General features: G+C 55.7%; 1 protein-coding gene across 1 annotated transcript; it reads left to right on the top strand.

Annotated features, from left to right (window-relative positions):
* YIPF3 (Yip1 domain family member 3) lies at positions 1 to 25,476 on the top strand. The gene is made up of 9 exons (XM_077281918.1): positions 1 to 185; positions 3,831 to 4,040; positions 4,108 to 4,214; positions 16,180 to 16,225; positions 16,315 to 16,407; positions 22,083 to 22,214; positions 24,345 to 24,458; positions 24,536 to 24,659; positions 24,910 to 25,476. Exons 1-9 carry the CDS (start codon positions 126 to 128, stop codon positions 25,035 to 25,037), a joined length of 1,014 nt encoding a protein of 337 aa, XP_077138033.1. The 5' UTR covers positions 1 to 125; the 3' UTR covers positions 25,038 to 25,476.

Below are 25,476 nucleotides of genomic sequence, written 5' to 3'. Positions count from 1 at the left end.
TTTACTTCCGGGTGCAGGGAGAAGGAGCGGAGCGCGGCCCGGAGGACGGCCCGGGTGTACACACCGGCGGATACAGGGTCACTGGCGAGGGAGGGGGCGCAGGGTGTCCGGGTGACGCAGTGCACATGGCGGGCAGCCGGCCTCTCTCCGCCGCTGACTGGGGCGCGTTTGATGACAACATGCAGGTAATGATCGGCCCTGAGGGAGAGGGAGGAGGAGGAGGAGGAGGTAGGAGGTGGGAGGTTCCTTGGCCCCGGGGGAGGAGGAGGAGGTGGGAGGTTCCTTGGCCCCTGGGGAGGAGGAGGAAGTGGGAGGTTCCTTAGCCCCGTGGGAGGGGGAGGTGGGAGGTTCCTTGGCCCCGGGGGAGGAGGAGGTGGGAGGTTCCTTGGCCCCGGGGGAGGAGGAGGTGGGAGGTTCCTTGGCCCCGGGGGAGGAGGTGGGAGGTTCCTTGGCCCCGGGGGAGGAGGAGGAGGGAGGTTCCTTGGCCCCGGGGGAGGAGGAGGGAGGTTCCTTGGCCCCGGGGGAGGAGGAGGAGGTGGGAGGTTCCTTAGCCCCGGGGGAGGAGGAGGAGGTTCCTTGGCCCCGGGGGAGGAGGTGGGAGGTTCCTTGGCCCCGGGGAAGGAGGAGGAGGGAGGTTCCTTGGCCCCGGGGAAGGAGGAGGAGGGAGGTTCCTTGGCCCCGGGGGAGGAGGAGGGAGGTTCCTTGGCCCCGGGGGAGGAGGAGGAGGGAGGAGGTTCCTTGGCCCCGGGGGAGGAGGAGGTGGGAGGTTCCTTGGCCCCGGGGGAGTAGGGGGTGGGTTTCCTTTGCCCCGGGGGAGGAGGAGGAGGGAGGAGGTTCCTTGGCCCCGGGGGAGGAGGAGGTGGGAGGTTCCTTGGCCCCGGGGGAGTAGGGGGTGGGTTTCCTTTGCCCCGGGGGAGGAGGAGGAGGTGGGAGGTTCCTTGGCCCCGGGGGAGTAGGGGGTGGGTTTCCTTTGCCCCGGGGGAGGAGGAGGAGGTGGGAGGTTCCTTGGCCCCGGGGGAGGAGGAGGAGGTGGGAGGTTCCTTGGCCCCGGGGGAGGAGGAGGAGGGAGAAGGTTCCTTGGCCCCGGGGGAGGAGGAGGAGGTGGGAGGTTCCTTGGCCCCGGGGGAGGAGGAGGAGGTGGGAGGTTCCTTGGCCCCTGGGGAGGAGGAGGAAGTGGGAGGTTCCTTAGCCCCGTGGGAGGGGGAGGTGGGAGGTTCCTTGGCCCCGGGGGAGGAGGAGGTGGGAGGTTCCTTGGCCCCGGGGGAGGAGGAGGTGGGAGGTTCCTTGGCCCCGGGGGAGGAGGTGGGAGGTTCCTTGGCCCCGGGGGAGGAGGAGGAGGGAGGTTCCTTGGCCCCGGGGGAGGAGGAGGGAGGTTCCTTGGCCCCGGGGGAGGAGGAGGAGGTGGGAGGTTCCTTAGCCCCGGGGGAGGAGGAGGAGGTTCCTTGGCCCCGGGGGAGGAGGTGGGAGGTTCCTTGGCCCCGGGGAAGGAGGAGGAGGGAGGTTCCTTGGCCCCGGGGAAGGAGGAGGAGGGAGGTTCCTTGGCCCCGGGGGAGGAGGAGGGAGGTTCCTTGGCCCCGGGGGAGGAGGAGGAGGGAGGAGGTTCCTTGGCCCCGGGGGAGGAGGAGGTGGGAGGTTCCTTGGCCCCGGGGGAGTAGGGGGTGGGTTTCCTTTGCCCCGGGGGAGGAGGAGGAGGGAGGAGGTTCCTTGGCCCCGGGGGAGGAGGAGGTGGGAGGTTCCTTGGCCCCGGGGGAGTAGGGGGTGGGTTTCCTTTGCCCCGGGGGAGGAGGAGGAGGTGGGAGGTTCCTTGGCCCCGGGGGAGTAGGGGGTGGGTTTCCTTTGCCCCGGGGGAGGAGGAGGAGGTGGGAGGTTCCTTGGCCCCGGGGGAGGAGGAGGAGGTGGGAGGTTCCTTGGCCCCGGGGGAGGAGGAGGAGGGAGAAGGTTCCTTGGCCCCGGGGGAGGAGGAGGAGGTGGGAGGTTCCTTGGCCCCGGGGGAGGAGGAGGGAGGTTCCTTGGCCCCGGGGGAGGAGGAGGAGGGAGAAGGTTCCTTGGCCCCGGGGGAGGAGGAGGAGGTGGCAGGTTCCTTGGCCCCGGGGGAGGAGGAGGAGGAGGGAGGTTCCTTGGCCCCGGGGGAGGAGGAGGAGGGAGAAGGTTCCTTGGCCCCGGGGGAGGAGGAGGAGGTGGGAGGTTCCTTGGCCCCGGGGGAGGAGGAGGAGGGAGGTTCCTTAGCCCCGGGGGAGGAGGAGGAGGGAGAAGGTTCCTTGGCCCCGGGGGAGGAGGAGGAGGTGGGAGGTTCCTTGGCCCCGGGGGAGGAGGAGGAGGTGGGAGGTTCCTTAGCCCCGGGGGAGGAGGAGGAGGTGGGAGGTTCCTTGGCCCCGGGGGAGTAGGGGGTGGGTTTCCTTTGCCCCGGGGGAGGAGGAGGAGGTGGGAGGTTCCTTGGCCGAGGAGGAGGAGGGAGAAGGTTCCTTGGCCCCGGGGGAGGAGGAGGAGGTGGGAGGTTCCTTGGCCCCGGGGGAGGAGGAGGTGGGAGGTTCCTTGGCCCCGGGGGAGTAGGGGGTGGGTTTCCTTTGCCCCGGGGGAGGAGGAGGAGGGAGGAGGTTCCTTGGCCCCGGGGGAGGAGGAGGAGGTGGGAGGTTCCTTAGCCCCGGGGGAGGTAGAGGAGGTGGGAGGTTCCTTGGCCCCGGGGGAGGAGGAGGAGGTGGGAGGTTCCTTGGCCCCGGGGGAGTAGGGGGTGGGTTTCCTTTGCCCGGGGGGGGGGAGGAGGAGGAGGGAGGAGGTTCCTTGGCCCCGGGGGAGGAGGAAGAGGTGGGAGGTTCCTTAGCCCCGGGGGAGGTAGAGGAGGTGGGAGGTTCCTTGGCCCCGGGGGAGGAGGAGGAGGTGGGAGGTTCCTTGGCCCCGGGGGAGGAGGAGGAGGGAGAAGGTTCCTTGGCCCCTGGGGAGGAGGAGGAGGTGGGAGGTTCCTTAGCCCCGGGGGAGGGGGAGGTGGGAGGTTCCTTGGCCCCGGGGGAGGAGGAGGTGGGAGGTTCCTTTGCCCCGGGGGAGGAGGAGGAGGTTCCTTGGCCCCGGGGGAGGAGGTGGGAGGTTCCTTGGCCCCGGGGGAGGAGGAGGAGGGAGGTTCCTTGGCCCCGGGGGAGGAGGAGGAGGGAGGTTCCTTGGCCCCGGGGGGGGAGGAGGAGGTAGGTTCCTTGGCCCCGGGGGGGGGGGGGGGGGAGGAGGAGGGAGGTTCCTTGGCCCCGGGGGGGGGAGAGGAGGAGGGAGGTTCCTTGGCCCCGGGGGGGGGAGGAGGAGGGAGGTTCCTTGGCCCTGGGGGGGAGGAGGAGGAGGGAGGTTCCTTGGCCCCGGGGGGGGGGGAGAGGAGGAGGGAGGTTCCTTAGCCCCGGGGGAGGGGGAGGTGGGAGGTTCCTTGGCCCCGGGGGAGGAGGAGGTGGGAGGTTCCTTGGCCCCGGGGGAGGAGGAGGAGGTTCCTTGGCCCCGGGGGAGGAGGTGGGAGGTTCCTTGGCCCCGGGGGAGGAGGAGGAGGGAGGTTCCTTGGCCCCGGGGGAGGAGGAGGAGGGAGGTTCCTTGGCCCCGGGGGGGGGGAGAGGAGGAGGGAGGTTCCTTGGCCCTGGGGGGGGGGAGGAGGAGGGAGGTTCCTTGGCCCTGGGGGGGAGGAGGAGGAGGGAGGTTCCTTGGCCCCGGGGGGGGGGGGAGAGGAGGAGGGAGGTTCCTTGGCCCCGGGGGAGGAGGAGGGAGGTTCCTTGGCCCCGGGGGGGGGGGGGGAGGAGGAGGAGGGAGGTTCCGTGGCCCCGGGGGAGGCACGGGGTCCTTTTCCCTCTGACCTGTCGGTTTCGCAGGCCGGGGGCGGTGCCGCTGTGATTGACATGGAGAACATGGACGACACTTCTGGCTCCAGTTTTGAGGACATGGGGGAGATCCACCAGCGGATGAAGGAGGACGAGGAGGAGGTTGACGGAGACCCAGCGCCCGAGGAGGGCGAGGAGGACGGCGCTTTCCTGGGGATGAAAGGCCTGAAGGGTCAGCTGGGCCGGCAGGTGGCAGATGAGGTGAGGGGCCGGTGTCCGGGGCGGCCGCCATCTTGTATCTCTGGGTAACTCGTTGTCTCTCCCTCAGATGTGGCAGGCGGGGAAGAGACAGGCGACCAAAGCCTTCAGCCTCTACGCCAACATCGACATCCTGCGGCCGTACTTCGACGTGGAGCCTGCGCAGGTCCGGAGCCGGTGAGTGCAGCATGATGGCGGCGGACGTCACCACCTCATACACACCGGGCGGTATAATACAGTGTACACGTCCATATAATGTACACACCGGGCGGTATAATACACAGTGTACACGGCCATATACTGTACACACGGGGCGGTATAATACACAGTGTACACGGCCACATACTGTACACACAGGGCGGTATAATATATAGTGTACACGGCCATATAATGTACACACGGGGCGGTATAATACACAGTGTACACGGCCATATAATGTACACACGGGGCGGTATAATATATAGTGTACACGGCCATATAATGTACACACGGGGCGGTATAATATACAGTGTACACGGCCATATAATGTGCACACCAGGCGGTATAATACACAGTGTACACGGCCATATACTGTACACACGGGGCGGTATAATACACAGTGTACACGGCCATATAATGTACAGACCGGGCGGTATAATATATAGTGTACACGGCCATATAATGTACACATGGGGCGGTATAATACACAGTGTACACGGCCATATAATGTACACATGGGGCGGTATAATCACAGTGTACACGGCCATATAATGTACACACCGGGTGGTATAATATATAGTGTACACGGCCATATAATGTACACACAGGGCGGTATAATACAGTGTACATGTCCATATAATGTACACACCGGGCGGTATAATACACAGTGTACACGGCCATATAATGTGCACACAGGGCGGTATAATATATAGTGTACACGGCCATATAATGTACACACAGGGCGGTATAATATATAGTGTACACGGCCATATAATGTGCACACGGGGCGGTATAATATATAGTGTACACGGCCATATAATGTGCACACAGGGCGGTATAATATATAGTGTACACGGCCATATAATGTACACACAGGGCGGTATAATATATAGTGTACACGGCCATATAATGTACACACAGGGCGGTATAATATATAGTGTACACGGCCATATAATGTACACACAGGGCGGTATAATATATAGTGTACACGGCCATATAATGTACACACAGGGCGGTATAATATATAGTGTACACGGCCATATAATGTGCACACAGGGCGGTATAATATATAGTGTACACGGCCATATAATGTACACACAGGGCGGTATAATATATAGTGTACACGACCATATAATGTGCACACAGGGCGGTATAATACAGTGTACACGGCCATATAATGTACACACAGGGCGGTATAATATATAGTGTACACGGCCATATAATGTGCACACAGGGCGGTATAATATATAGTGTACACGACCATATAATGTGCACACAGGGCGGTATAATACAGTGTACACGGCCATATAATGTGCACACAGGGCGGTATAATACACAGTGTACACGGCCATATAATGTGCACACGGGGCGGTATAATATATAGTGTACACGACCATATAATGTGCACACAGGGCGGTATAATACAGTGTACACGGCCATATAATGTGCACACAGGGCGGTATAATACACAGTGTACACGGCCATATAATGTGCACACGGGGCGGTATAATATATAGTGTACACGGCCATATAATGTACACACAGGGCGGTATAATATATAGCAATGGCTAAAAGTTTTGGCACCCTTGAAATTGATTCAGAAAATGAAGTATTTCGCCGTCTCCCATGATGTCGCCACCTGTGAGAGGGTAACCGCCTATCAAGGACAGGAAACCTACTCGATATAACGGCGGCCCCTCTCTTCCACAGCCGTTAGTTTCCTGTCCTTGAGGGAACTCGAATGTAAATAGCGATGCCCGGTCTTACCAGGAGGGTGTCCAGGACGGGATGCCTTTATCAGGAATGTCTCTGGCCGACACGAGGTCCTGGGTGTGCCCCCGCTGGGGTTGCAGGACCACCCCTGGTGGAGTGCACCGGGACATGCTTATGCTGGGTGTGCCATGCTGATGAGCGTGCCGGAAAGCATGGCCGCCGGGTCTGCACACTGGCAGGATGCCGGTTGTAATATCCGGCGCTTCCTGATGCGCAGCACGCCGGGGATTGATGGCCATCCGGGGCTGCGCACGGCTGGCTGAGGCTCCTGCGCACGGCTGGCTGAGGCTCCTGCGCACAGCTGGCTGAGGCTCCTGCGCACGGCTGGCTGAGGCTCCTGCGCACGGCTGGCTGAGGCTCCTGCGCACGGCTGGCTGAGGCTCCTGCGCACGGCTGGCTGAGGCTCCTGGGCACGGCTGGCTGAGGCTCCTGGGCACGGCTGGCTGAGGCTCCTGGGCACGGCTGGCTGAGGCTCCTGGGCACGGCTGGCTGAGGCTCCTGGGCACGGCTGGCTGAGGCTCCTGGGCACGGCTGGCTGAGGCTCCTGGGCACGGCTGGCTGAGGCTCCTGGGCACGGCTGGCTGAGGCTCCTGGGCACGGCTGGCTGAGGCTCCTGCGCACGGCTGGCTGAGGCTCCTGCGCACGGCTGGCTGAGGCTCCTGCGCACGGCTGGCTGAGGCTCCTGCGCACGGCTGGCTGAGGCTCCTGGGCACGGCTGGCTGAGGCTCCTGCGCACTGCTGGCTGAGGCTCCTGCGCACGGCTGGCTGAGGCTCCTGCGCACGGCTGGCTGAGGCTCCTGCGCACGGCTGGCTGAGGCTCCTGCGCACGGCTGGCTGAGGCTCCTGGGCACGGCTGGCTGAGGCTCCTGGGCACGGCTGGCTGAGGCTCCTGGGCACGGCTGGCTGAGGCTCCTGGGCACGGCTGGCTGAGGCTCCTGGGCACGGCTGGCTGAGGCTCCTGGGCACGGCTGGCTGAGGCTCCTGGGCACGGCTGGCTGAGGCTCCTGCGCACGGCTGGCTGAGGCTCCTGCGCACGGCTGGCTGAGGCTCCTGCGCACGGCTGGCTGAGGCTCCTGGGCACGGCTGGCTGAGGCTCCTGGGCACGGCTGGCTGAGGCTCCTGGGCACGGCTGGCTGAGGCTCCTGGGCACGGCTGGCTGAGGCTCCTGGGCACGGCTGGCTGAGGCTCCTGCGCACGGCTGGCTGAGGCTCCTGCGCACGGCTGGCTGAGGCTCCTGCGCACGGCTGGCTGAGGCTCCTGCGCACGGCTGGCTGAGGCTCCTGCGCACGGCTGGCTGAGGCTCCTGCGCACGGCTGGCTGAGGCTCCTGCGCACGGCTGGCTGAGGCTCCTGCGCACAGTGCGCCATATTGGAAAACAAACGTGCCCTGGTAGTCAGGGTGGGACTGGAAGAGCTGTGGTTGGACCCTTCTTACTTCAGAGGGAGAATCCAAGATGGTGGCAGCCTCGCATCATGGATGTTGTGCAGGAGACCCCGCAGCAGCAGATACCACCACCACAGCAAGCCCCACTGCAACAGCAGCGGTCCAGGACCCTTCAGTCCCTGCCTTTGGTGAGCATTTTTCTCCCTTTGGCCTTATTTTGACAGAGTCACTTGATATTGACCTCCGGGTGAACGGGCTTACCATTGCAATGTGATATATTACTGCATTGGCACTTTATATGACGGAATTATTGGCACAAGTTGGGCAGGTGCAATGTTTGGTTCCTGATTTGTGCGTCTCCTTCCTGCATACGTTTTTATTACATACTTGATGGTGTTACTTATGATGTACTTTCTGCGATTTTGAATTCTCAATAAATGACTTTTGTAACTACTTATACCTGATTGCTCCTATTTCTCATTTTGATATATGCGGCTTGGAGTGGGTTTCTCTTTTTTTCTTCTGAGTGGGCTATTTCTAGCCCTATTGTGATGTTTACAACCTGTCACTGAGGTTTTCGTTTCTATTTCCCCTAAGATTGATGTGGCTGTGGCAAAATCCTCCAAAAAGTCCACCGTACCCATTGAAGATCTGGGAACCCTTAAAGACCCCCTAAATTTAAAAAAAAAAAAAAAAAAAGCCGAGACATACCTTAAGCAGACATGAGAATCTACAGTGGGAGCTCGGAAGTCGGCAATAGCGGCAACTTGCATGGCCAGGTCCATGATGGTCTGGTTACAGCAACTGGAGGAGCCGATAAGAGAACACCCCAAGGCAGGAGCTAATGCAGGGAGCAGCGGCCTTCCTCGCTGATGCTTCGTCAGGCTCCATCTGGCTGATCTGGGCACCAGTCTGTCTATCAAACACTGCCTGTAGAGTATTGTGGCTCAAGAGCTGGCTTGGGGATGTCCAGTGTAAAATTAGGCTGTGCTCAATCCCATGTGAAGGAAAATGCCTCTTTGGGAATGCACTAGATGACATACTGGACAAGGCAGCGGACAGAAAGAAGGGGTCTCCTAGCGTATCCTTTCCCCACTATAAAAGTTTGTTTTGTAGGAGAAGGTACAATAGGAACAAGTCCCACAGATAACAGGGGAAGTGAGAAGATGGGAAGCCAAGGAGTGGAGGCTTCATGTTTGGAGGCCCTTCCTCTGAGGCTAGGAAGCCTTCCAAGTGTTGGGCTGTCCCACTTCTAGCCTGCCTGGGAGAGAATCTCATCCAAACCCTGGATTCTGAACATAATTTGGTCAGGGCTAAAATTAGAGTTCAGGTCCACTCCCCGTCGCACTTTCAGAATATCCTTCTCAGGAGTCCTGGGGAGCAACTAGCCCTGGAGACAGAAGTTCTGTGCTTTAATACACAAGCAGGTGTTGATAGAGGTGTCTGTACATCAGCAAGGGAAGAGTTTTATTCTCTCAACCAGACGGGAGCTTCAGGACTATAATCAACCTGAGGGTTCTGAACAAATTCCTGATACCCAGAACCTTCAAGAAGGAGTCCATAAAATCGACCATTAAGGTGCTGTTCCCAGGTTGTTACATGACCGTCCTGGACTTAAAGGACGCTTACTACCACGTTCCGATACGGGCAGAAGATCAGTACAGGGCGTTACTTTTCGGGCTTTCCATGGCTCCAAGGGTGTTCAAGAAGGTCATGTTGGAGGTTACCTAAGGTATTTCCTGGTGGTAGCCAGATCAAGAGGAGACTTCAATCACCGAGTTATGCAAGTCAAATCCAGTCTGACCCAACTGGGATGGAAGCTGAATCTTATAGTGCATTTGTTTGGAGGCCTGGGCGGGTAAACATATCTGCCTTTTTTTCTGCTGTTTTTTGAATTTTTGGAGGATTTTTTTAAGTCCTCTTTTTGTGTTTTTGATGTTTAGCATCCTGTATTCTGGCCGTGCAGTGGGCCCAGACACTTTTCCAGGTATATGCAGCAGGATGTATGAAGAGGCAAAAAGAGGCTCAACGGCCAGTTAGATGGGAAGATCACACTTTCCCAAGTGATTATCCGCTCCATGGCCTGGTGGCTGAATTCAGAGAATCTATCACAGGGAACTCTGTGGTCCATCAGATCATGGACGTAATTACAACAGATGGAAGGTTGGGGAGCACATCTTCGAGATTGCATGGTCCAGGGGGTCTGGTCAGAGGCAGAAAGACATTCATCAAACATGAAAGAGCCTCTAGCAGTAAAGAATGCAGTGATAAGGCTTCTTCCCTGTGGTGAAATATGTTTATATATATTTATATGTGTGTAGTGATGACCTATGTCTAGGGGTATATGTGTGACTAGTGATAATGTAACATCTGTCCTGAAGGCAAGTTGCACCTAGGTGTTAATAGGTACTTCCTTGGGACTAGTAGGAATTGTGTCTCCATATCCCACCAGGAGGTCTAGCTAGAGCCAAGAAGCAGGTAACATTTGGCACCTCTTAGGTCTTGGAGGAGAGATGCTAATTGCAGCCGGAGGGCATCTATTCCTGAGAACCTTTTCACACGTATCTCAAGAGAAAATAATGTATTCATTGGGGGTGTGGCCGTGGCCCAATCAAACAGGCAGCAGTTATGATATTGACCTGAGGGGCCCGTCTAGAAACCTGAGGGCAGCCTGAGAAGCTGGTGTGTTCCACCAACTCCATTCACCCCACCTCAGGGAGCAGAAAGCAACTATCAGTTAGATAATTTCTGTAAGTTTCTCCTGTTTATTTTGATATTGTTTTGCATAAGCTGTATGTCTTTTTATTATCATTTTTATACCTTTTTCTTATTGTAAGCATTGAACCTTTTGTTATTAAAGTATAAAACTTTAACAAGTTGAACCTTGAATGTTCTAAAATAATCCATAGCCTACGGTCTGTGAGCCTTATGAGTGATGGACATATTTTTATTAGTATTATTATTTTCCGGGACTCATCGCCCGTGTATTCGATGAGTGGTAGCAGCGTGTATGAGCGGGTGTGTGGCCTGGGTCGGGGTGTGATTTATGCTCCCATTACAGCATAGGACAGAGGTTGAATGCTGGACTGAGAGAGGGGAGATAGATTAACCCTTGCAGGCACAACCCCAAGTCACATGTGAGAGTGGGCACGTGACGAATAAGTGACACCACGGAGAAGGGATCCGTGACATTCCCCATCTGAAGGGGCATCCTGTTCCGATCATGGCCGACAATCAGACAACTTACGTCAACCATCAGGGAGCACAAGATCCCGCTCCTTGATGTTGGCGACAGGATCCTTGCAGCTCTCGGAATACCATTTTGTAGCACTAATAGCATTGCACATAAGGGGGGATGAAAACGACAGAGACTTCCTCAGTCAAAATACACTGAAGCAGGGGAATGGGAGCTGAATCTGGGAGTATTCCAGAAAATAGTGGATCAATGGGGACAGCCAAAGATAGATTTGTTCGCCAACAAGCGAAACAAAAAAACACAGAAAAATTCTGCTCTCTAGATCCGAGAGAAAGTCCCTATGCAGTAGACTACATATTCCCTGGAACTCGACCTGGCCTGCGTTGATTCCCACACTGCTGAGGAAGATACGGGAGGAGAGAGAAAAAGCTATTTTGATTGCTCCCTTTTGGCCCAAGAGACCATTAAGATGTCCATATCAGATCCCCAGGTTCTTCCAAATATCCCAGATCTCCTCAGCCAGGGCCCCGTCTATCATCCTCAGAGGCCGGGTCTGCATTTAACGTCATGGATTTTGAGAGGTCGTTGGTAGTCCAGAGAGGCATCTCCCAGGCCTTAGTCTCTACTCTGCTTCAGAGCAGAAAGCCAGTGATGACTAAAATTTTATAGTAGGATTTGGGCAAAACTTTTGACCAGTTTGGGACAATCCTGGGATGGGGATGTTCTGATAAAAGCAATACTAGGGTTCCTTCAGAAGGGGCTGGAAATGGCCTAGCCACTTACACTCTTAAATTGCAAGTGTCAGCTCTAGGAGCCTTATAATGCTAACCTAGCTGCAGATAGGTAGATAATTAGATTTATTAACCCTCTGTCAGGAACAATGCCTTCACTAATGAGTTCAGGTACAATGTGCCTTTCAGGCGCAGGCTAGAAAAATGCCTGTAATATCAAACTTTCTAAATTTCAATGTTGTAAAAGTCATCAGTGACCTTCATAGGGATGTAATAAACAAGTACACATAATCAGGTGCCAAAAAAACATGTACTTACCGTAAAAGTAATAGCTCTAAAATTACTGTGCGGGCTTGACACATTCCGCTGCTTTCCCAGGTAGACACAGGAGCCATTCTGGTAGAGAATCACCTGTTGGTTTATTGTGGAGAGCATAAGCAAAATAAACAGAGCCTTGCTGGCATAACGGTAAAACAAACAAAACATGGTCCATAAGAGTCCATTCCCTGCAGGGTTCACCTGCAGTTATCCCGCACAGTCCTTAGCTCCTCCAGGAGCTAAATGGGAGTTCCACCTCTCCCCAATACATCACACCCATTGACTCTCGTGTCCAGGATTTAACACCCCATGTGATGATCACATGACCATGACATCACACAGGTCCTGTCAGGACTCTGCAGGTGGACATACAGTAGACCTCCGCCCACCCACTCTATGGAGGTCCACTAAAACCAGCCCATAACATAGGTTGCTATTAACCCTCTCGGCAATTAACGTGCTGGAGGCAAAAACACTCTGGTTTTACATCAGTGACCACAGTATGCGCAGTCACACATAGCTCCATATCTCACATACTATGCCAGTCACAGTACACACAATTTACAGCTCCCGCCAAATAGCCCCCAGTTTTCAACACATAACTATTATTAAAAAGTAAATATAGGAGAAAAATCTTAATTTTAACGTACCTAAAATGGTATTAGACACACATTCATTCAGAATTAGATGTTAAAGGTTCACCAGAAAAACACATTTAGACAAACTTTTGCACAAAACCCCAAAAATAGGCCAGACAGAATTGTTGGCGCCCTCCACTTAATATTTAGTTTCACCCATTGGAATAAATACCTGCAATCAGTCGCTTCCTATAACCATCCCAAGCTTCTTCCACCTCTGTCGGGATCTTGGACTCTTCTTCCACCTCTGAGCCGGGATCTTGGACTCTTCTTCCACCTCTCAGCCGGGATCTTGGACTCTTTCACCTCTGAGCCGGGATCTTAGACTCTTCTTCCACCTCTCAGCCGGGATCTTGGACTCTTCTTCCACCTCTGTTGGGATCTTGTACTCTTCTTCCTCCTCTCAGCTGGGATCTTGGACGACTTCTTTTGTAAACTGCTCCCGGTCTCATATTTCACCTTCTCCCAACAGCGATTGTAAGATCTCTCCACAGGTGATCAATGGGATTTAGATCCGGACTCATTACTGACACTGCAGAACTCTCCAGCGCTTTGTTTCCTTCCATTTCTGGTGGCTTCTTGAAGTATGTTTGGGGTCATTATCCTGCTGGAATGTAGACCTTGGATGTAGACCCGGCTTTTTGGCCTCAGGCACTATATTGCTACCTAAAAATCCTTTGGTAATCTTCAGATTTCATGATGCTGTGCACACAGTCAAGGCCCTCAGTACCAGAGGCTGCAAGACATCTGTGACCCTCCACCATATCTGACTGTAGGTACTGTGTACTTTCTTTGTAGGCCTCATTACGCTTTCAGTAAACATTAGAAAGACGTGCTTTACCTAAAAGCTCTGTCTTGGTCTCATCTGTGCACAAGATGCTTTCTCAGGAGGATTTTGGATATTCACGTACTTTTTGGCAAATTGCAGTCCTTATTTTTTTTATATCTCTGTGTCAGCAGTGGGGTCCTCAGGGGTCTCTTGCCATAGCATTTCATTCACATGTGGACGGATAGTTTGCGCTGAAACTGATGCCCCCTGAGACTGCAGGACAGCTGTCTTTACTGTCTTTACAACTTGATTGGGGCTTATCCATCATCCGAGCTATTGAGCATTACAACCTTTCATCAATTATCTGCCGTCCACGTCGATTAGCTTCAGTACCATGGGTTGTAAATGTCTTGAGTATGTTGCCCACCCTGGACAAAGGTACATTAAGATCTCTGGAGATGGACTTGTAACCTTGATATTGTTCAGTAATGTTGGTTCTCAAGTCCTCAGACAGTTCTCTTCTCTTCTTTCTGTCCTCCATGCCTAGTGTGGCACACACACAGACACACAATGCAACGCATTTTTCAGGTGTGATTTTTATGTTGCCCGCACCTGTTACTTGCCACAGGTGAGTCTGAACAAGCATCCCATGCTGGAAACAAAGTTGTTTACTCACAATTTTGGAAAGGGGCCAACAATTTTGTCTGGAACACTTATGGGGTTTTGTGTGAAATTATGTACAATTTGCTTTTCTTTTCTTCTCTTATAATAAACACAACGGAAATAAATCTGTGTATAACAAAACTTCTCATGTACCCACTTCTCAGCACGTGACTTGGGGTTGCGCCTGCAAGGGTTAATCACTCTGTCACTCAGTCCAGCATTCAACCTCTGTCCTATGCTGTAAAGGGAGCATAAATCACACACCGACCCAGGCCACACACCCGCTCATACACGCTGCCACCACTCACCGACCCAGGCCACACACCCGCTCATACACGCCACCACTCACCGACCCAGACCACACACCCGCTCATACACGCTGCCACCACTCACCGACCCAGACCACACACCCGCTCATACACGCTGCCACTACTCATCGACCCAGGCCACACACCCGCTCATACACGCTGCCACCACTCACCGACCCAGGCCACACACCCGCTCATACACGCCACCACTCACCGACCCAGACCACACACCCGCTCATACACGCTGCCACCACTCACCGACCCAGGCCACACACCCGCTCATACACGCCACCACTCACTGACCCAGACCACACACCCGCTCATACACGCTGCCACCACTCGCCGACCCAGGCCACACACCCGCTCATACACGCTGCCACTACTCATAGACCCAGGCCACACACCCGCTCATACACGCTGCCACCACTCACCGACCCAGACCACACACCCGCTCATACACGCTGCCACCACTCACCGACCCAGGCCACACACCCGCTCATACACGCCACCACTCACTGACCCAGACCACACACCCGCTCATACACGCTGCCACCACTCGCCGACCCAGGCCACACACCCGCTCATACACGCTGCCACTACTCATAGACCCAGGCCACACACCCGCTCATACACGCTGCCACCACTCACCGACCCAGACCCCACACCCGCTCATACACGCTGCCACCACTCACCGACCAAGGCCACACACCCGCTCATACACGCTGCCCCCACTCACCGAATACACGGATGATGAATCCTGAAAATATTACTACTACTGTCTGCCACTCATAAGGATCACACACTTTAAGGCTATGGATTCTTTAGAAGACACAAGGTTCAGACTTATTAAAGTTGTAAGCTTTAATAGAAAAGGTACAGTGCTTACAATAAAAAGGGTATAAAAATGGAAATAAAAAGTGACATACAAATATGTAAAAACAGTGGTAAAAGAAAAGGAGAAAAACTTACAGAAATATCAGACTTTGCAGTCTGATTCTCTGTCCCTGAGGGAGGGAGAAATATGGACTGGATCACATCGGCTTTCCAGGCTGCCCCCACATGTGAACATCTTTCTTTGTGTGTAGGCCTGGAGGTCACATTTCTAGACCAGCCTCTCAGGTTAATATTATAATTGCTGGTTTGTGACTGGGCCATGGCCACTCCACCAATGAATATATTATTTTCTCTGAAACTTTGTGTAAAGTTTTCCATAGCTAGATAGTGTCAGTCTGTAATAGACCTCTCTCTTCAAAAGAGCCAGAAGGTGTGGAACGTTTCCCCTTCTTCCTGGTTCTTAGCAAGGCCCCCTGGAGAGATTGGAGACAGTAGACTGCCTTCTCAGGACAACATATGCTGTGACCCCCTGTGAGAGCTGCAGTCTCAGGACAATTGTTAAATTACTGCTAGTCACACATTCATACCTATACATATTTCACTACAGTGTGGATTTGTCATAATGTTCTGGGAGAAATGCTTCATTTTCTGGAATACTTTCAAGGGTATCGCCCCTTTCGGCTGTGACTGGGGTACACTGGCGCAATAATATATCCTGGAATATTTGGCTGCTGATGATATGGTGGCAGTCCTCCCTGCCTGATGGTTGGCACGGTGTGGGCTTTCTCCTGCTTTACATGGATATTGTCAGTTGCTGAATACGGGCAGTTTTCTTTATTCAGATATCAATGTTTTTATAACTGAATTTTTATTAACTTTTTCCAAAAATAAATTTACAGATGACGGAATTAAATTAAAAACGCTGGCAAAATATATTTCCTTTATTCAGAGATTAATACTTTTTTTGTTTATGCTCATTGCCTAGAAGACCGAACACTGCTGCTGTCTAGCTTGGGCAGAGCTGGAGGTACCGGCGCTGAACACTCAATAGAAAACCGCTTGTAAGCACTGCTCATGGTCTGCTGTCTAGCTGCGGTGGTCGGTCTCCAAGGCAACGAGCTGTCAAGTCTCTCAAGCACAACTGAAAATTGTAGTAATCTGTAAACTGCGAAATTGTATATTCAAGCGCTATCCAACGCTGCCAGTGACGCCAAGGGGAATAACTCTATAAAGGGGTTATAGGGTTAATGTCGCCCCTGTGGTCCCGGCCACCTTTGGCCCCGGCCTTCTCTCCCGTCTCTCTAATGTCCATTTTTTTTTCTTCCCCACAGACTCCTGGAGTCGATGATCCCGGTCCGGATGATTAATTTCCCCCAGGTAAGTGGATGAGACGGCAGCTGCTTCGGGTCCGGGGAGCGCGGGTCGCGGCTGTTGTATTGACCCTCCGCGTCCTATCCTGTCTGCAGAAAATCGCTGGGGAGCTGTACGGGCCCCTGATGCTGGTATTCACCATGGTGGCCATCCTCCTGCATGGAATGAAGTCGTCCGGAACGGTTATAGTAAGAGGGGCTTCATGGGGTAGAGGAGGGCAGGAAAAGAGGCCTGCACATGGGAGGAGTCGGGGGATGGGATGGGAGGAGTCTGGGAAGGAAACAGTCTGCGTGTGGGAGGAGCCTGCACAGGAGGAGGGAACCTGTGGGGAGGGTGGCGAGACCTTGGAGGAGGAGCCTGTGGGGGGAGGAGCAGCCATGGAGAAGACTGAGGGACAGTGGCACTGATTATTTAAGGAAACAATGGGAGACAGGACCAAAGCTGGAAAAAATACCCCTGTAACTTCAACCCCCTTTCTGACGTTGGGCATAATAATACGCAGATGTCAGACTCCCTCCCTTTGATTTTGGCTCCAGTGCTGAGCCCACATCTTTTCTGGTACATGTCAGCTGTTTTGAACAGCTGGCATGTGCCTCTAACAGCCATGGGTGGAATCGCAATCCACCCGCGGCTGTTAACTAGTTAAATGCCGCTGTCAATATCTGATGGCGGCACTTAACGCGCTTCCAGCAAGCACACCGGAAATCCTGCCAATCGGTGACCCGGTCACGTGATCACAGGTCACCGTTGGGTTGGCATGACAACCAGAGGTCTCCAGCAGACCGCTATAGTTGTCACTGCCGGATTGCTATGAGCGCCGCCCGGTGGTTGGCGCTCATAGCAAGTGAGCAATTCTGCTACATACAGGCGATCGGGTTATGGCAGATTCTAGTCTCCAATGGAGACTACTGACACATGCACAAAGTTACACATATTTGGTATCACCGCGCTCAGAATCGCCCGATCTATCAATATAAAGAAAAATTAACCCAATCGCTAAATGGCGTAAACAAGAAAAAAAAGTCAAAATGCCATATCGACAGAAAAATAAAGAGTTATAGCTCTGGTAAAAAGGGAGCAAAAAACAAAGATTCAAAAATGAAAATACTTAATATTTACTGGTAAACTATTAAAATACTGGAGAAACTGACCTCATAGAGACACACACACACACACACACACACACACACACACACACACACACACACACACACACACACGCGCGTCATAGGATTGGGGGTGGGCTGTATAGTCCCTAATTTAACCCTGCGGTACCGCTACCTGTGCGGAGGTCGGCATTGTAGGTATATGGCCCCCCGCTCACTGTGGACGGACCCTAATTGGTCCCTAAGAGACTTGATGTCCTTGATTGAGCACCAAAAATACACAGTGAAAGTTATCCCAGTTACTATAAAGCCATCAAGTGGAGATTAACCCCTTAATGGAGGTTATTAGTGAGGACGTGTAAGCGAGTAAAGGTTGTCAGTCGTTATATCTGTGCATCCATGTCATGAAGTCCTTACGTGCCACCTGCCTGGCATCCATCGCTCTCGTGCCCACAGTATTAATATCCTAATGTCCATGATGCTCGGAGTTATAGCGTCCTCTACAGCATCAGTATTAAATCTACCCAGCCCATTACAGGGAATAATGTCCCTCATATTCAGAGCTCTTAGAATAGTAAAGTAGCCTATAAGTGCGGTTTATTCACTTTTATCTGTGTCCCATGTCAGAATAGTCCTGCATGCCCAACGCGTTCCCCCTTTTTCATTCAAGGGGTTCATCAGGGGATAGTAGTGAGGTAAAGGGGTGCTTGTGATATGCACCATAGACGTCCATCAGCAGTGATGGAGCCAATGGAAAGGTGCATGTGAGGGGAGCCTGGAGGACACGGTGGACCCCGGGAGGAAAGGGTGGAAGGGGAGTTCGGGAGGAGACAGCAGGAGAGGGTGGAAGGGGAGCCCCATGGAGCAGATGGTGGGAGAGGGTGGAAGGGGAGCCCCATGGAGCAGATGGTGGGAGAGGGTGGAAGGGGAGCTGCGGGGGAGGAGAGGGTGGAACAGGAGCTGCGGGGGAGGATAGCGTGGGGGGAGGATAGCGTGGAGGGAGGATAGCGTTGAAGGGGAGCCCTGGAGGAGAGGGTGGCGGGGGAGCCCAGGAGGAGACCATGGGAGAGGGTGGCTTGGGAGCCCAGGAGACCAAGGGAGAGGGTTGAAGGGGAGCCCAGGAGGAGATGGTGGAACAGGAGCTGCTGGGGGGGGGGGGGGAGCCTGGGAGGAGACCACGGGAGAGGGTAGAACAGGAGCTGCGGGGGAGGAGAGGGTGGAAGGGGAGCCCGGGAGGAGACCACGGGAGAGGGTGGAAGGGGAGCCCGGGAGGAGATGGTGGGAGAGGGTGGAAGGGGAGCCCAGGAGGAGATGGTGGAAGGGGAGCCCAGGAGGAGATGGTGGAAGGGGAGCCCAGGAGGAGATGGTGGAACTGGAGCTGCGGGGGAGGGGGAGCCTGGGAGGAGACCATGGGAGAGGGTGGATGGGGAGCCCAGGAGGAGATGGTGGGAGATGGTGGAAGGGGAGCCCAGGAGGAGATGGCGGGAGAGTGTGGAAGGGGGAGCCCAGGAGGAGATGGCGGGAGAGTGTGGAAGGGGGAGCCCAGGAGGAGATGGCGGGAGAGGGTGGAAGGGGAGCCCAGGAGGAGATGGTGGGAGAGGGTGGAAGGGGGAGCCCAGGAGTAGATGGTCGGAGAGGGTGGAAGGGGGAGCCCAGGAGGAGATGGTGGGAGAGGGTGGAAGGGGGAGCCCAGGAGGAGATGGTGGGAGAGGGTGGAAGGGGGAGCCCAGGAGGAGATGGTGGGAGAGGGTGGAAGGGGGAGCCCAGGAGGAGATGGTGGGAGAGGGTGGAAGGGGGAGCCCAGGAGGAGAGGGTGGAAGGGGGAGCCCAGGAGGAGATGGTGGGAGAGGGTGGAAGGGGGAGCCCAGGAGGAGATGGTGGGAGAGGGTGGAAGGGGGAGCCCAGGAGGAGATGGTGGAAGGGGGAGCCCAGGAGGAGATGGTGGGAGAGGGTGGAAGGGGGAGCCCAGGAGGAGATGGTGGGAGAGGGTGGAAGGGGGAGCCCAGGAGGAGATGGTGGGAGAGGGTGGAAGGGGGAGCCCAGGAGGAGATGGCGGGAGAGTGTGGAAGGGGGAGCCCAGGAGGAGATGGCGGGAGAGTGTGGAAGGGGGAGCCCAGGAGGAGATGGTGGAAGGGGGAGCCCAGGAGGAGATGGTGGGAGAGGGTGGAAGGGGGAGCCCAGGAGGAGATGGTGGGAGAGGGTGGAAGGGGAAGCCCAGGAGGAGATGGTGGGAGAGGGTGGAAGGGGGAGCCCAGGAGGAGATGGTGGAAGGGGGAGCCCAGGAGGAGATGGTGGAACAGTAGCTGCGGGGGAGGGGGAGCCTGGGAGGAGACCATGGGAGAGGGTGGAACAAGAGCTGCGGAGGAGGGGGAGCCAGGGAGGAGACCACGGGAGAGGATGGAACAGGATATGCGGGGGAGGAGAAGGTGGAGGGGAAGAACGGAAGGAGACCACGGGAGAGGGTGAAAGGGGAGCCCAGGAGGAGATGGTGGGAGAGGGTGGAAGGGGGAGCCCAGGAGGAGATGGTGGGAGAGGGTGGAAGGGGGAGCCCAGGAGGAGATGGTGGGAGAGGGTGGAAGGGGGAGCCCAGGAGGAGATGGTGGAAGGGGGAGCCCAGGAGGAGATGGTGGGAGAGGGTGGAAGGGGGAGCCCAGGAGGAGATGGTGGAAGGGGGAGCCCAGGAGGAGATGGTGGGAGAGGGTGGAAGGGGGAGCCCAGGAGGAGATGGTGGAAGGGGGAGCCCAGGAGGAGATGGTGGGAGAGGGTGGAAGGGGGAGCCCAGGAGGAGATGGTGGGAGAGGGTGGAAGGGGGAGCCCAGGAGGAGATGGTGGGAGAGGGTGGAAGGGGGAGCCCAGGAGGAGAGGGTGGAAGGGGGAGCCCAGGAGGAGATGGTGGGAGAGGGTGGAAGGGGGAGCCCAGGAGGAGATGGTGGGAGAGGGTGGAAGGGGGAGCCCAGGAGGAGATGGTGGAAGGGGGAGCCCAGGAGGAGATGGTGGGAGAGGGTGGAAGGGGGAGCCCAGGAGGAGATGGTGGGAGAGGGTGGAAGGGGGAGCCCAGGAGGAGATGGTGGGAGAGGGTGGAAGGGGGAGCCCAGGAGGAGATGGCGGGAGAGTGTGGAAGGGGGAGCCCAGGAGGAGATGGTGGGAGAGGATGGAAGGGGGAGCCCAGGAGGAGATGGTGGAAGGGGGAGCCCAGGAGGAGATGGTGGGAGAGGGTGGAAGGGGGAGCCCAGGAGGAGATGGTGGGAGAGGGTGGAAGGGGAAGCCCAGGAGGAGATGGTGGGAGAGGGTGGAAGGGGGAGCCCAGGAGGAGATGGTGGAAGGGGGAGCCCAGGAGGAGATGGTGGAACAGTAGCTGCGGGGGAGGGGGAGCCTGGGAGGAGACCATGGGAGAGGGTGGAACAAGAGCTGCGGAGGAGGGGGAGCCAGGGAGGAGACCACGGGAGAGGATGGAACAGGATATGCGGGGGAGGAGAAGGTGGAGGGGAAGAACGGAAGGAGACCACGGGAGAGGGTGAAAGGGGAGCCCAGGAGGAGATGGTGGGAGAGGGTGGAAGGGGGAGCCCAGGAGGAGATGGTGGGAGAGGGTGGAAGGGGGAGCCCAGGAGGAGATGGTGGGAGAGGGTGGAAGGGGGAGCCCAGGAGGAGATGGTGGAAGGGGGAGCCCAGGAGGAGATGGTGGGAGAGGGTGGAAGGGGGAGCCCAGGAGGAGATGGTGGAAGGGGGAGCCCAGGAGGAGATGGTGGGAGAGGGTGGAAGGGGGAGCCCAGGAGGAGATGGTGGAAGGGGGAGCCCAGGAGGAGATGGTGGGAGAGGGTGGAAGGGGGAGCCCAGGAGGAGATGGTGGGAGAGGGTGGAAGGGGGAGCCCAGGAGGAGATGGTGGGAGAGGGTGGAAGGGGGAGCCCAGGAGGAGATGGCGGGAGAGTGTGGAAGGGGGAGCCCAGGAGGAGATGGTGGGAGAGGATGGAAGGGGGAGCCCAGGAGGAGATGGTGGAAGGGGGAGCCCAGGAGGAGATGGTGGGAGAGGGTGGAAGGGGGAGCCCAGGAGGAGATGGTGGGAGAGGGTGGAAGGGGGAGCCCAGGAGGAGATGGCGGGAGAGTGTGGAAGGGGGAGCCCAGGAGGAGATGGTGGGAGAGGGTGGAAGGGGGAGCCCAGGAGGAGATGGTGGAACAGGAGCTGCGGGGGAGGGGGAGCCTGGGAGGAGACCATGGGAGAGGGTGGAACAAGAGCTGCGGAGGAGGGGGAGCCAGGGAGGAGACCACGGGAGAGGATGGAACAGGATATGCGGGGGAGGAGAAGGTGGAGGGGAAGAACGGGAGGAGACCACGGGAGAGGGTGAAAGGGGAGCCCAGGAGGAGATGGTGGAACAGGAGCTGCGGGGCAGGGGGAGCCTGGGAGGAGACCACGGGAGAGGGTGGAACAGGAGCTGCGGGGGAGGAGAAGGTGGAGGGGGAGCCCGGAAGGAGACCACGGGAGAGGGTGGAAGAGGAGTTGCGGGAGAAGACTGCAGTAGGGAGTGGGGACAGTTGGAGAGGAGATTGCAGGAGAGGTTGGAGGTGAGCATAAATGGAGACAATAGAGGAGAGCCTGGGAAAAGGCTGCAGGAGGGGAGCATAGGAGGAGCCTGCAAAGAATGGTGGAATGACTGCAGGGGAGGGGGCATGGCAGGAGCCTGAATTTGAGGGTTATGATGAGGGAGGAGCTGGCGTAACAGTATGTGGATGCGTATCTCAGATTGTGTTCCTTCTCTTGCAGATAGAGGGCACTCTCATGGGCACGGCCATTGGCACCTGCTTCGGGTATTGGTTGGGGGTCTCGTCACTTGTTTACTTTATTGCTTATCTGTGTAACGCTCAAATCACAATGCTGCAGACCCTGTCCTTGCTGGTGAGTACCTGACTGAAGTATGTAAGGGTCTGTATGATGTGCATATACACTGCTCAAAAAACTAAAGGAAGCCCTACACTCCCACATCCTAGATATCTCTGAACAAAATATTCCAGTTGTAAATCTTTATTCATTACATAGTAGAATGAGTTAAGAACAATAAAACATAAAAATGATCAATGTACATCACAATTAATATCCCATGGAGGTCTGGAGTTGGAATGATGCTCAAAATCAAAGTGGAAAATCAAATTACAGGCTGATCCAACTTCAGTGGAAATGCCTCAAGACAAGGAAATGATGCTCAGTAGTGTGTGTGGCCTCCACGTGCCTATATGATCTCCCTACAACGCCTGGGCATGCTCCTGATGACGCAGGGGATGATGTCCTGGATGGTCTGGTTCAATGGCATTGGTGTGTGGAACAAGACATTATGTCCCACATGTGCTCGATTGGATTCAGGTCTGGGGAATGGGCGGGCCAGTCCATAGCATCAATGCCTTCATCATGCAAACTGCTGACACACTGTTGTCATGTATCAAGGAACCCAGGGACCTGCGGACCTGCATATGGTCTCAGGACAGGTCTGAGGGTCTCATCCCGGTACCTAATGGCAGTCAGGGTACCTCTGGCGAGCACATGGAGGGCTGTGCGGCCCTCCAAAGAAATGCTTCCCCACCCATTACTTACCCATTGTCAAACCGGGCAGGCTTGCAGACGTTGCGGGCAGCAGCACGTTCTCCATGTCGTCCCCAGACTTTCACGTCTGTCACATGTGCTCAGTGTGAATCTGCTCTCATCCGTGAAGAGCACAGGGCGCCAATGTCAAATCTGCCAATCTTGGTGTTCTCTGGCAAATGCCAACTGCCCTGCACGGTGTTGGGCTGTGAGAACAACACATTTGTGGATATCGGGCCCTCATACCACCTTCATGGAGTCTGTTTCCGACAGTTTGCGCAGACACATGGATGTTAGTGGCCGCTTGAGGTCATTTTGCCGGGCTCTGGCAGTGCTCCTCCTGTTCCTCCTTGCACAAAGGAGGAGGTAGCGGTCCTGCTGCTGGGTTGTTGCCCTCCTGTGGCCCCCTCCACGTCTCCTGGTGTACTGGCCTGTCTCCTGGCATCTGCTCCATGCTCTGGACACTACGCTGTCAGACACAGCAAACCTTGCCACAGCTCACATTGATGTGCCATCCTGGATGAGCTGCACTACCTGAGCCACTTGTGTGGGTTGTAGAGTCCGTCTCATGCTACTGTACAGGACCTCTAGGCATGATAGCAATGACAAAATGCAAAAGTGACCAAAACAGCTAAAAAGGATGAGAACAGAGAAATGGTCTGTGGTCACCCCTGCAGAACCACTCCTTTTTATAGGGGGTGTCTTGCTAATTGCTGATCATTTCTACCTGTTGTCTGTTCCATTTGCACAACAGCAGGAGAAACTGATTCACAATCGGTGTTGCTTTATAACTTGTCAGGTTGGTTTCACAGAAGTAATTGACTTGGAGTTACATTGGGTTGTTTGTGTTCCTTTCATTTTTTTTAGCAGTGTATTTAATATGATTGGGGTGTAATGGGAGAGGTATGTGATGTGGGGTGATATATTGGGGGGGGTTTGTGACGTGGAGGCGGTGTATCCGGGGGAATGTATGTGACGCGGAGGCGGTGTATCCGGGGGGGATGTATGTGACGCGGAGGCGGTGTATCCGGGGGGATGTATGTGACGCGGAGGCGGTGTATCCGGGGGGATGTATGTGACGCGGAGGCGGTGTATCCGGGGGGATGTATGTGACGCGGAGGCGGTGTATCCGGGGGAATGTATGTGATGCGGAGGCGGTGTATCCGGGGGAATGTATGTGACGTGGAGGCGGTGTATCTGGGGGGATGTATGTGACGCGGCGGCGGTGTATGCGGGGGGATGTATGTGACGCGGAGGCGGTGTATGCGGGGGGATGTATGTGACGTGGAGGTGGTGTATCCGGGGGGATGTATGTGACGCAGAGGCGGTGTATCCGGGGGGATGTATGTGACGCGGAGGCGGTGTATCCGGGGGAATGTATGTGACGTGGAGGCGGTGTATCTGGGGGGATGTATGTGACATGCCTATACTCACCACTGTCTCCTTTTTCAGGGGTACGGTCTGTTCGGACACTGCATCGTCCTCCTCATCACCTATAACATCCATTTTCACTCTCTGTTCTACATCTTCTGGTTGTGCATTGGGGGCCTGTCCACATTACGCATGGTGAGACCTCCCGTTTAATGACTGCATCGCTCCTTATCACTCGCCTATCCCCATCATTACTCCGTTTTTTGCTGTAGGTGGTGGTTTTGCTGTCGCGCACAGTCGGCCAGACGCAGAGGCTCATCCTGTGTGGATCCATCGCTGCTCTGCACATGTTGTTCCTGCTCTACCTGCATTTTGCCTATCATAAGGTTGTAGAAGGTAAAGATGCCAAGTCTTCAATAACCCTTTGCCCACATAGTAGGGTGCAGCATATTAGTCTTCCGCCTCCCCCCCAATACCCCCCCCCCCCCCCCCCCCCCCCGGGCAAGACAACCCTGGGAGCGCGGTCTGACAGCTCACCCTCCGGACCTCACACTCCTGAGCGGGGTGGTGGGACCCTCTGTAACTACCGTGCGGCCATTACCTGAACCCCGGCCCATACTTACTGTGTCTTGTTATTCCTGGACAGGTATCTTGGATACATTGGACGGACAGAATTTGCCTCCTCCCTTCCAGCGAGTTGCTCGTGACCTGTCAGTGGGCACAAATTTTGTTCTTAACACCACCGCGCACATCTTGAGTGTCCAATCCCGTTGAAAGCATGGCAGCCGCTGTTATCACTCTTTTCTGACCATGAGACTGAGCGTCACTCTGCACCTCCGGCGGGTGAATTTGTGGATGATGGAGCACGGAGGCACTTCCTTCTGTACACACCCAGTCCTACAGAGTGTCTGCTAAGGTGTTAATGGAAATGATGCCCATCCCCCAATCCTTAATTAGTATTCCATTGATACACATCTGGGAACGACTCCTCCGCCTCTGCGGTGCTTACAGGATTTTCCTATTGGGGCCGGGGGTCTTCTCCTGAGTCTGCTGTATGGTCTGCCTTTCGCACTGTCACCTTTCCTGATGAAGGTAGCGGAGGTGTGGAATTGTGTAGGGGCTTTTCTTTGTATAAACAGCGGGATATTGTATGTCCAAGGGTCTGTACTGTGTCTGCTCGTTGGTCCTGGAAAAAATAAAATATTAAACAGGC

The sequence above is a fragment of the Ranitomeya variabilis genome, chromosome 2, assembly GCF_051348905.1.
Source record: "Ranitomeya variabilis isolate aRanVar5 chromosome 2, aRanVar5.hap1, whole genome shotgun sequence".
Classification (NCBI taxonomy): Eukaryota; Metazoa; Chordata; class Amphibia; order Anura; family Dendrobatidae; genus Ranitomeya; species Ranitomeya variabilis.
Note: the sequence above shows the minus strand (reverse complement) of the source record. Positions and strands in the feature narration are given on the sequence as shown.

Bases quoted from the DNA above. Each gene is read 5' to 3' on its own strand.
- YIPF3 (XM_077281918.1), top strand. From the start codon at position 126: ATGGCGGGCAGCCGGCCTCTCTCCGCCGCTGACTGGGGCGCGTTTGAT. The intron at 4,041-4,107 runs GTGAGGGGCCGG...TCTCTCCCTCAG, and splicing joins GCCGGCAGGTGGCAGATGAG to ATGTGGCAGGCGGGGAAGAG. The intron at 24,660-24,909 runs GTAAAGATGCCA...ATTCCTGGACAG, and splicing joins CTATCATAAGGTTGTAGAAG to GTATCTTGGATACATTGGAC.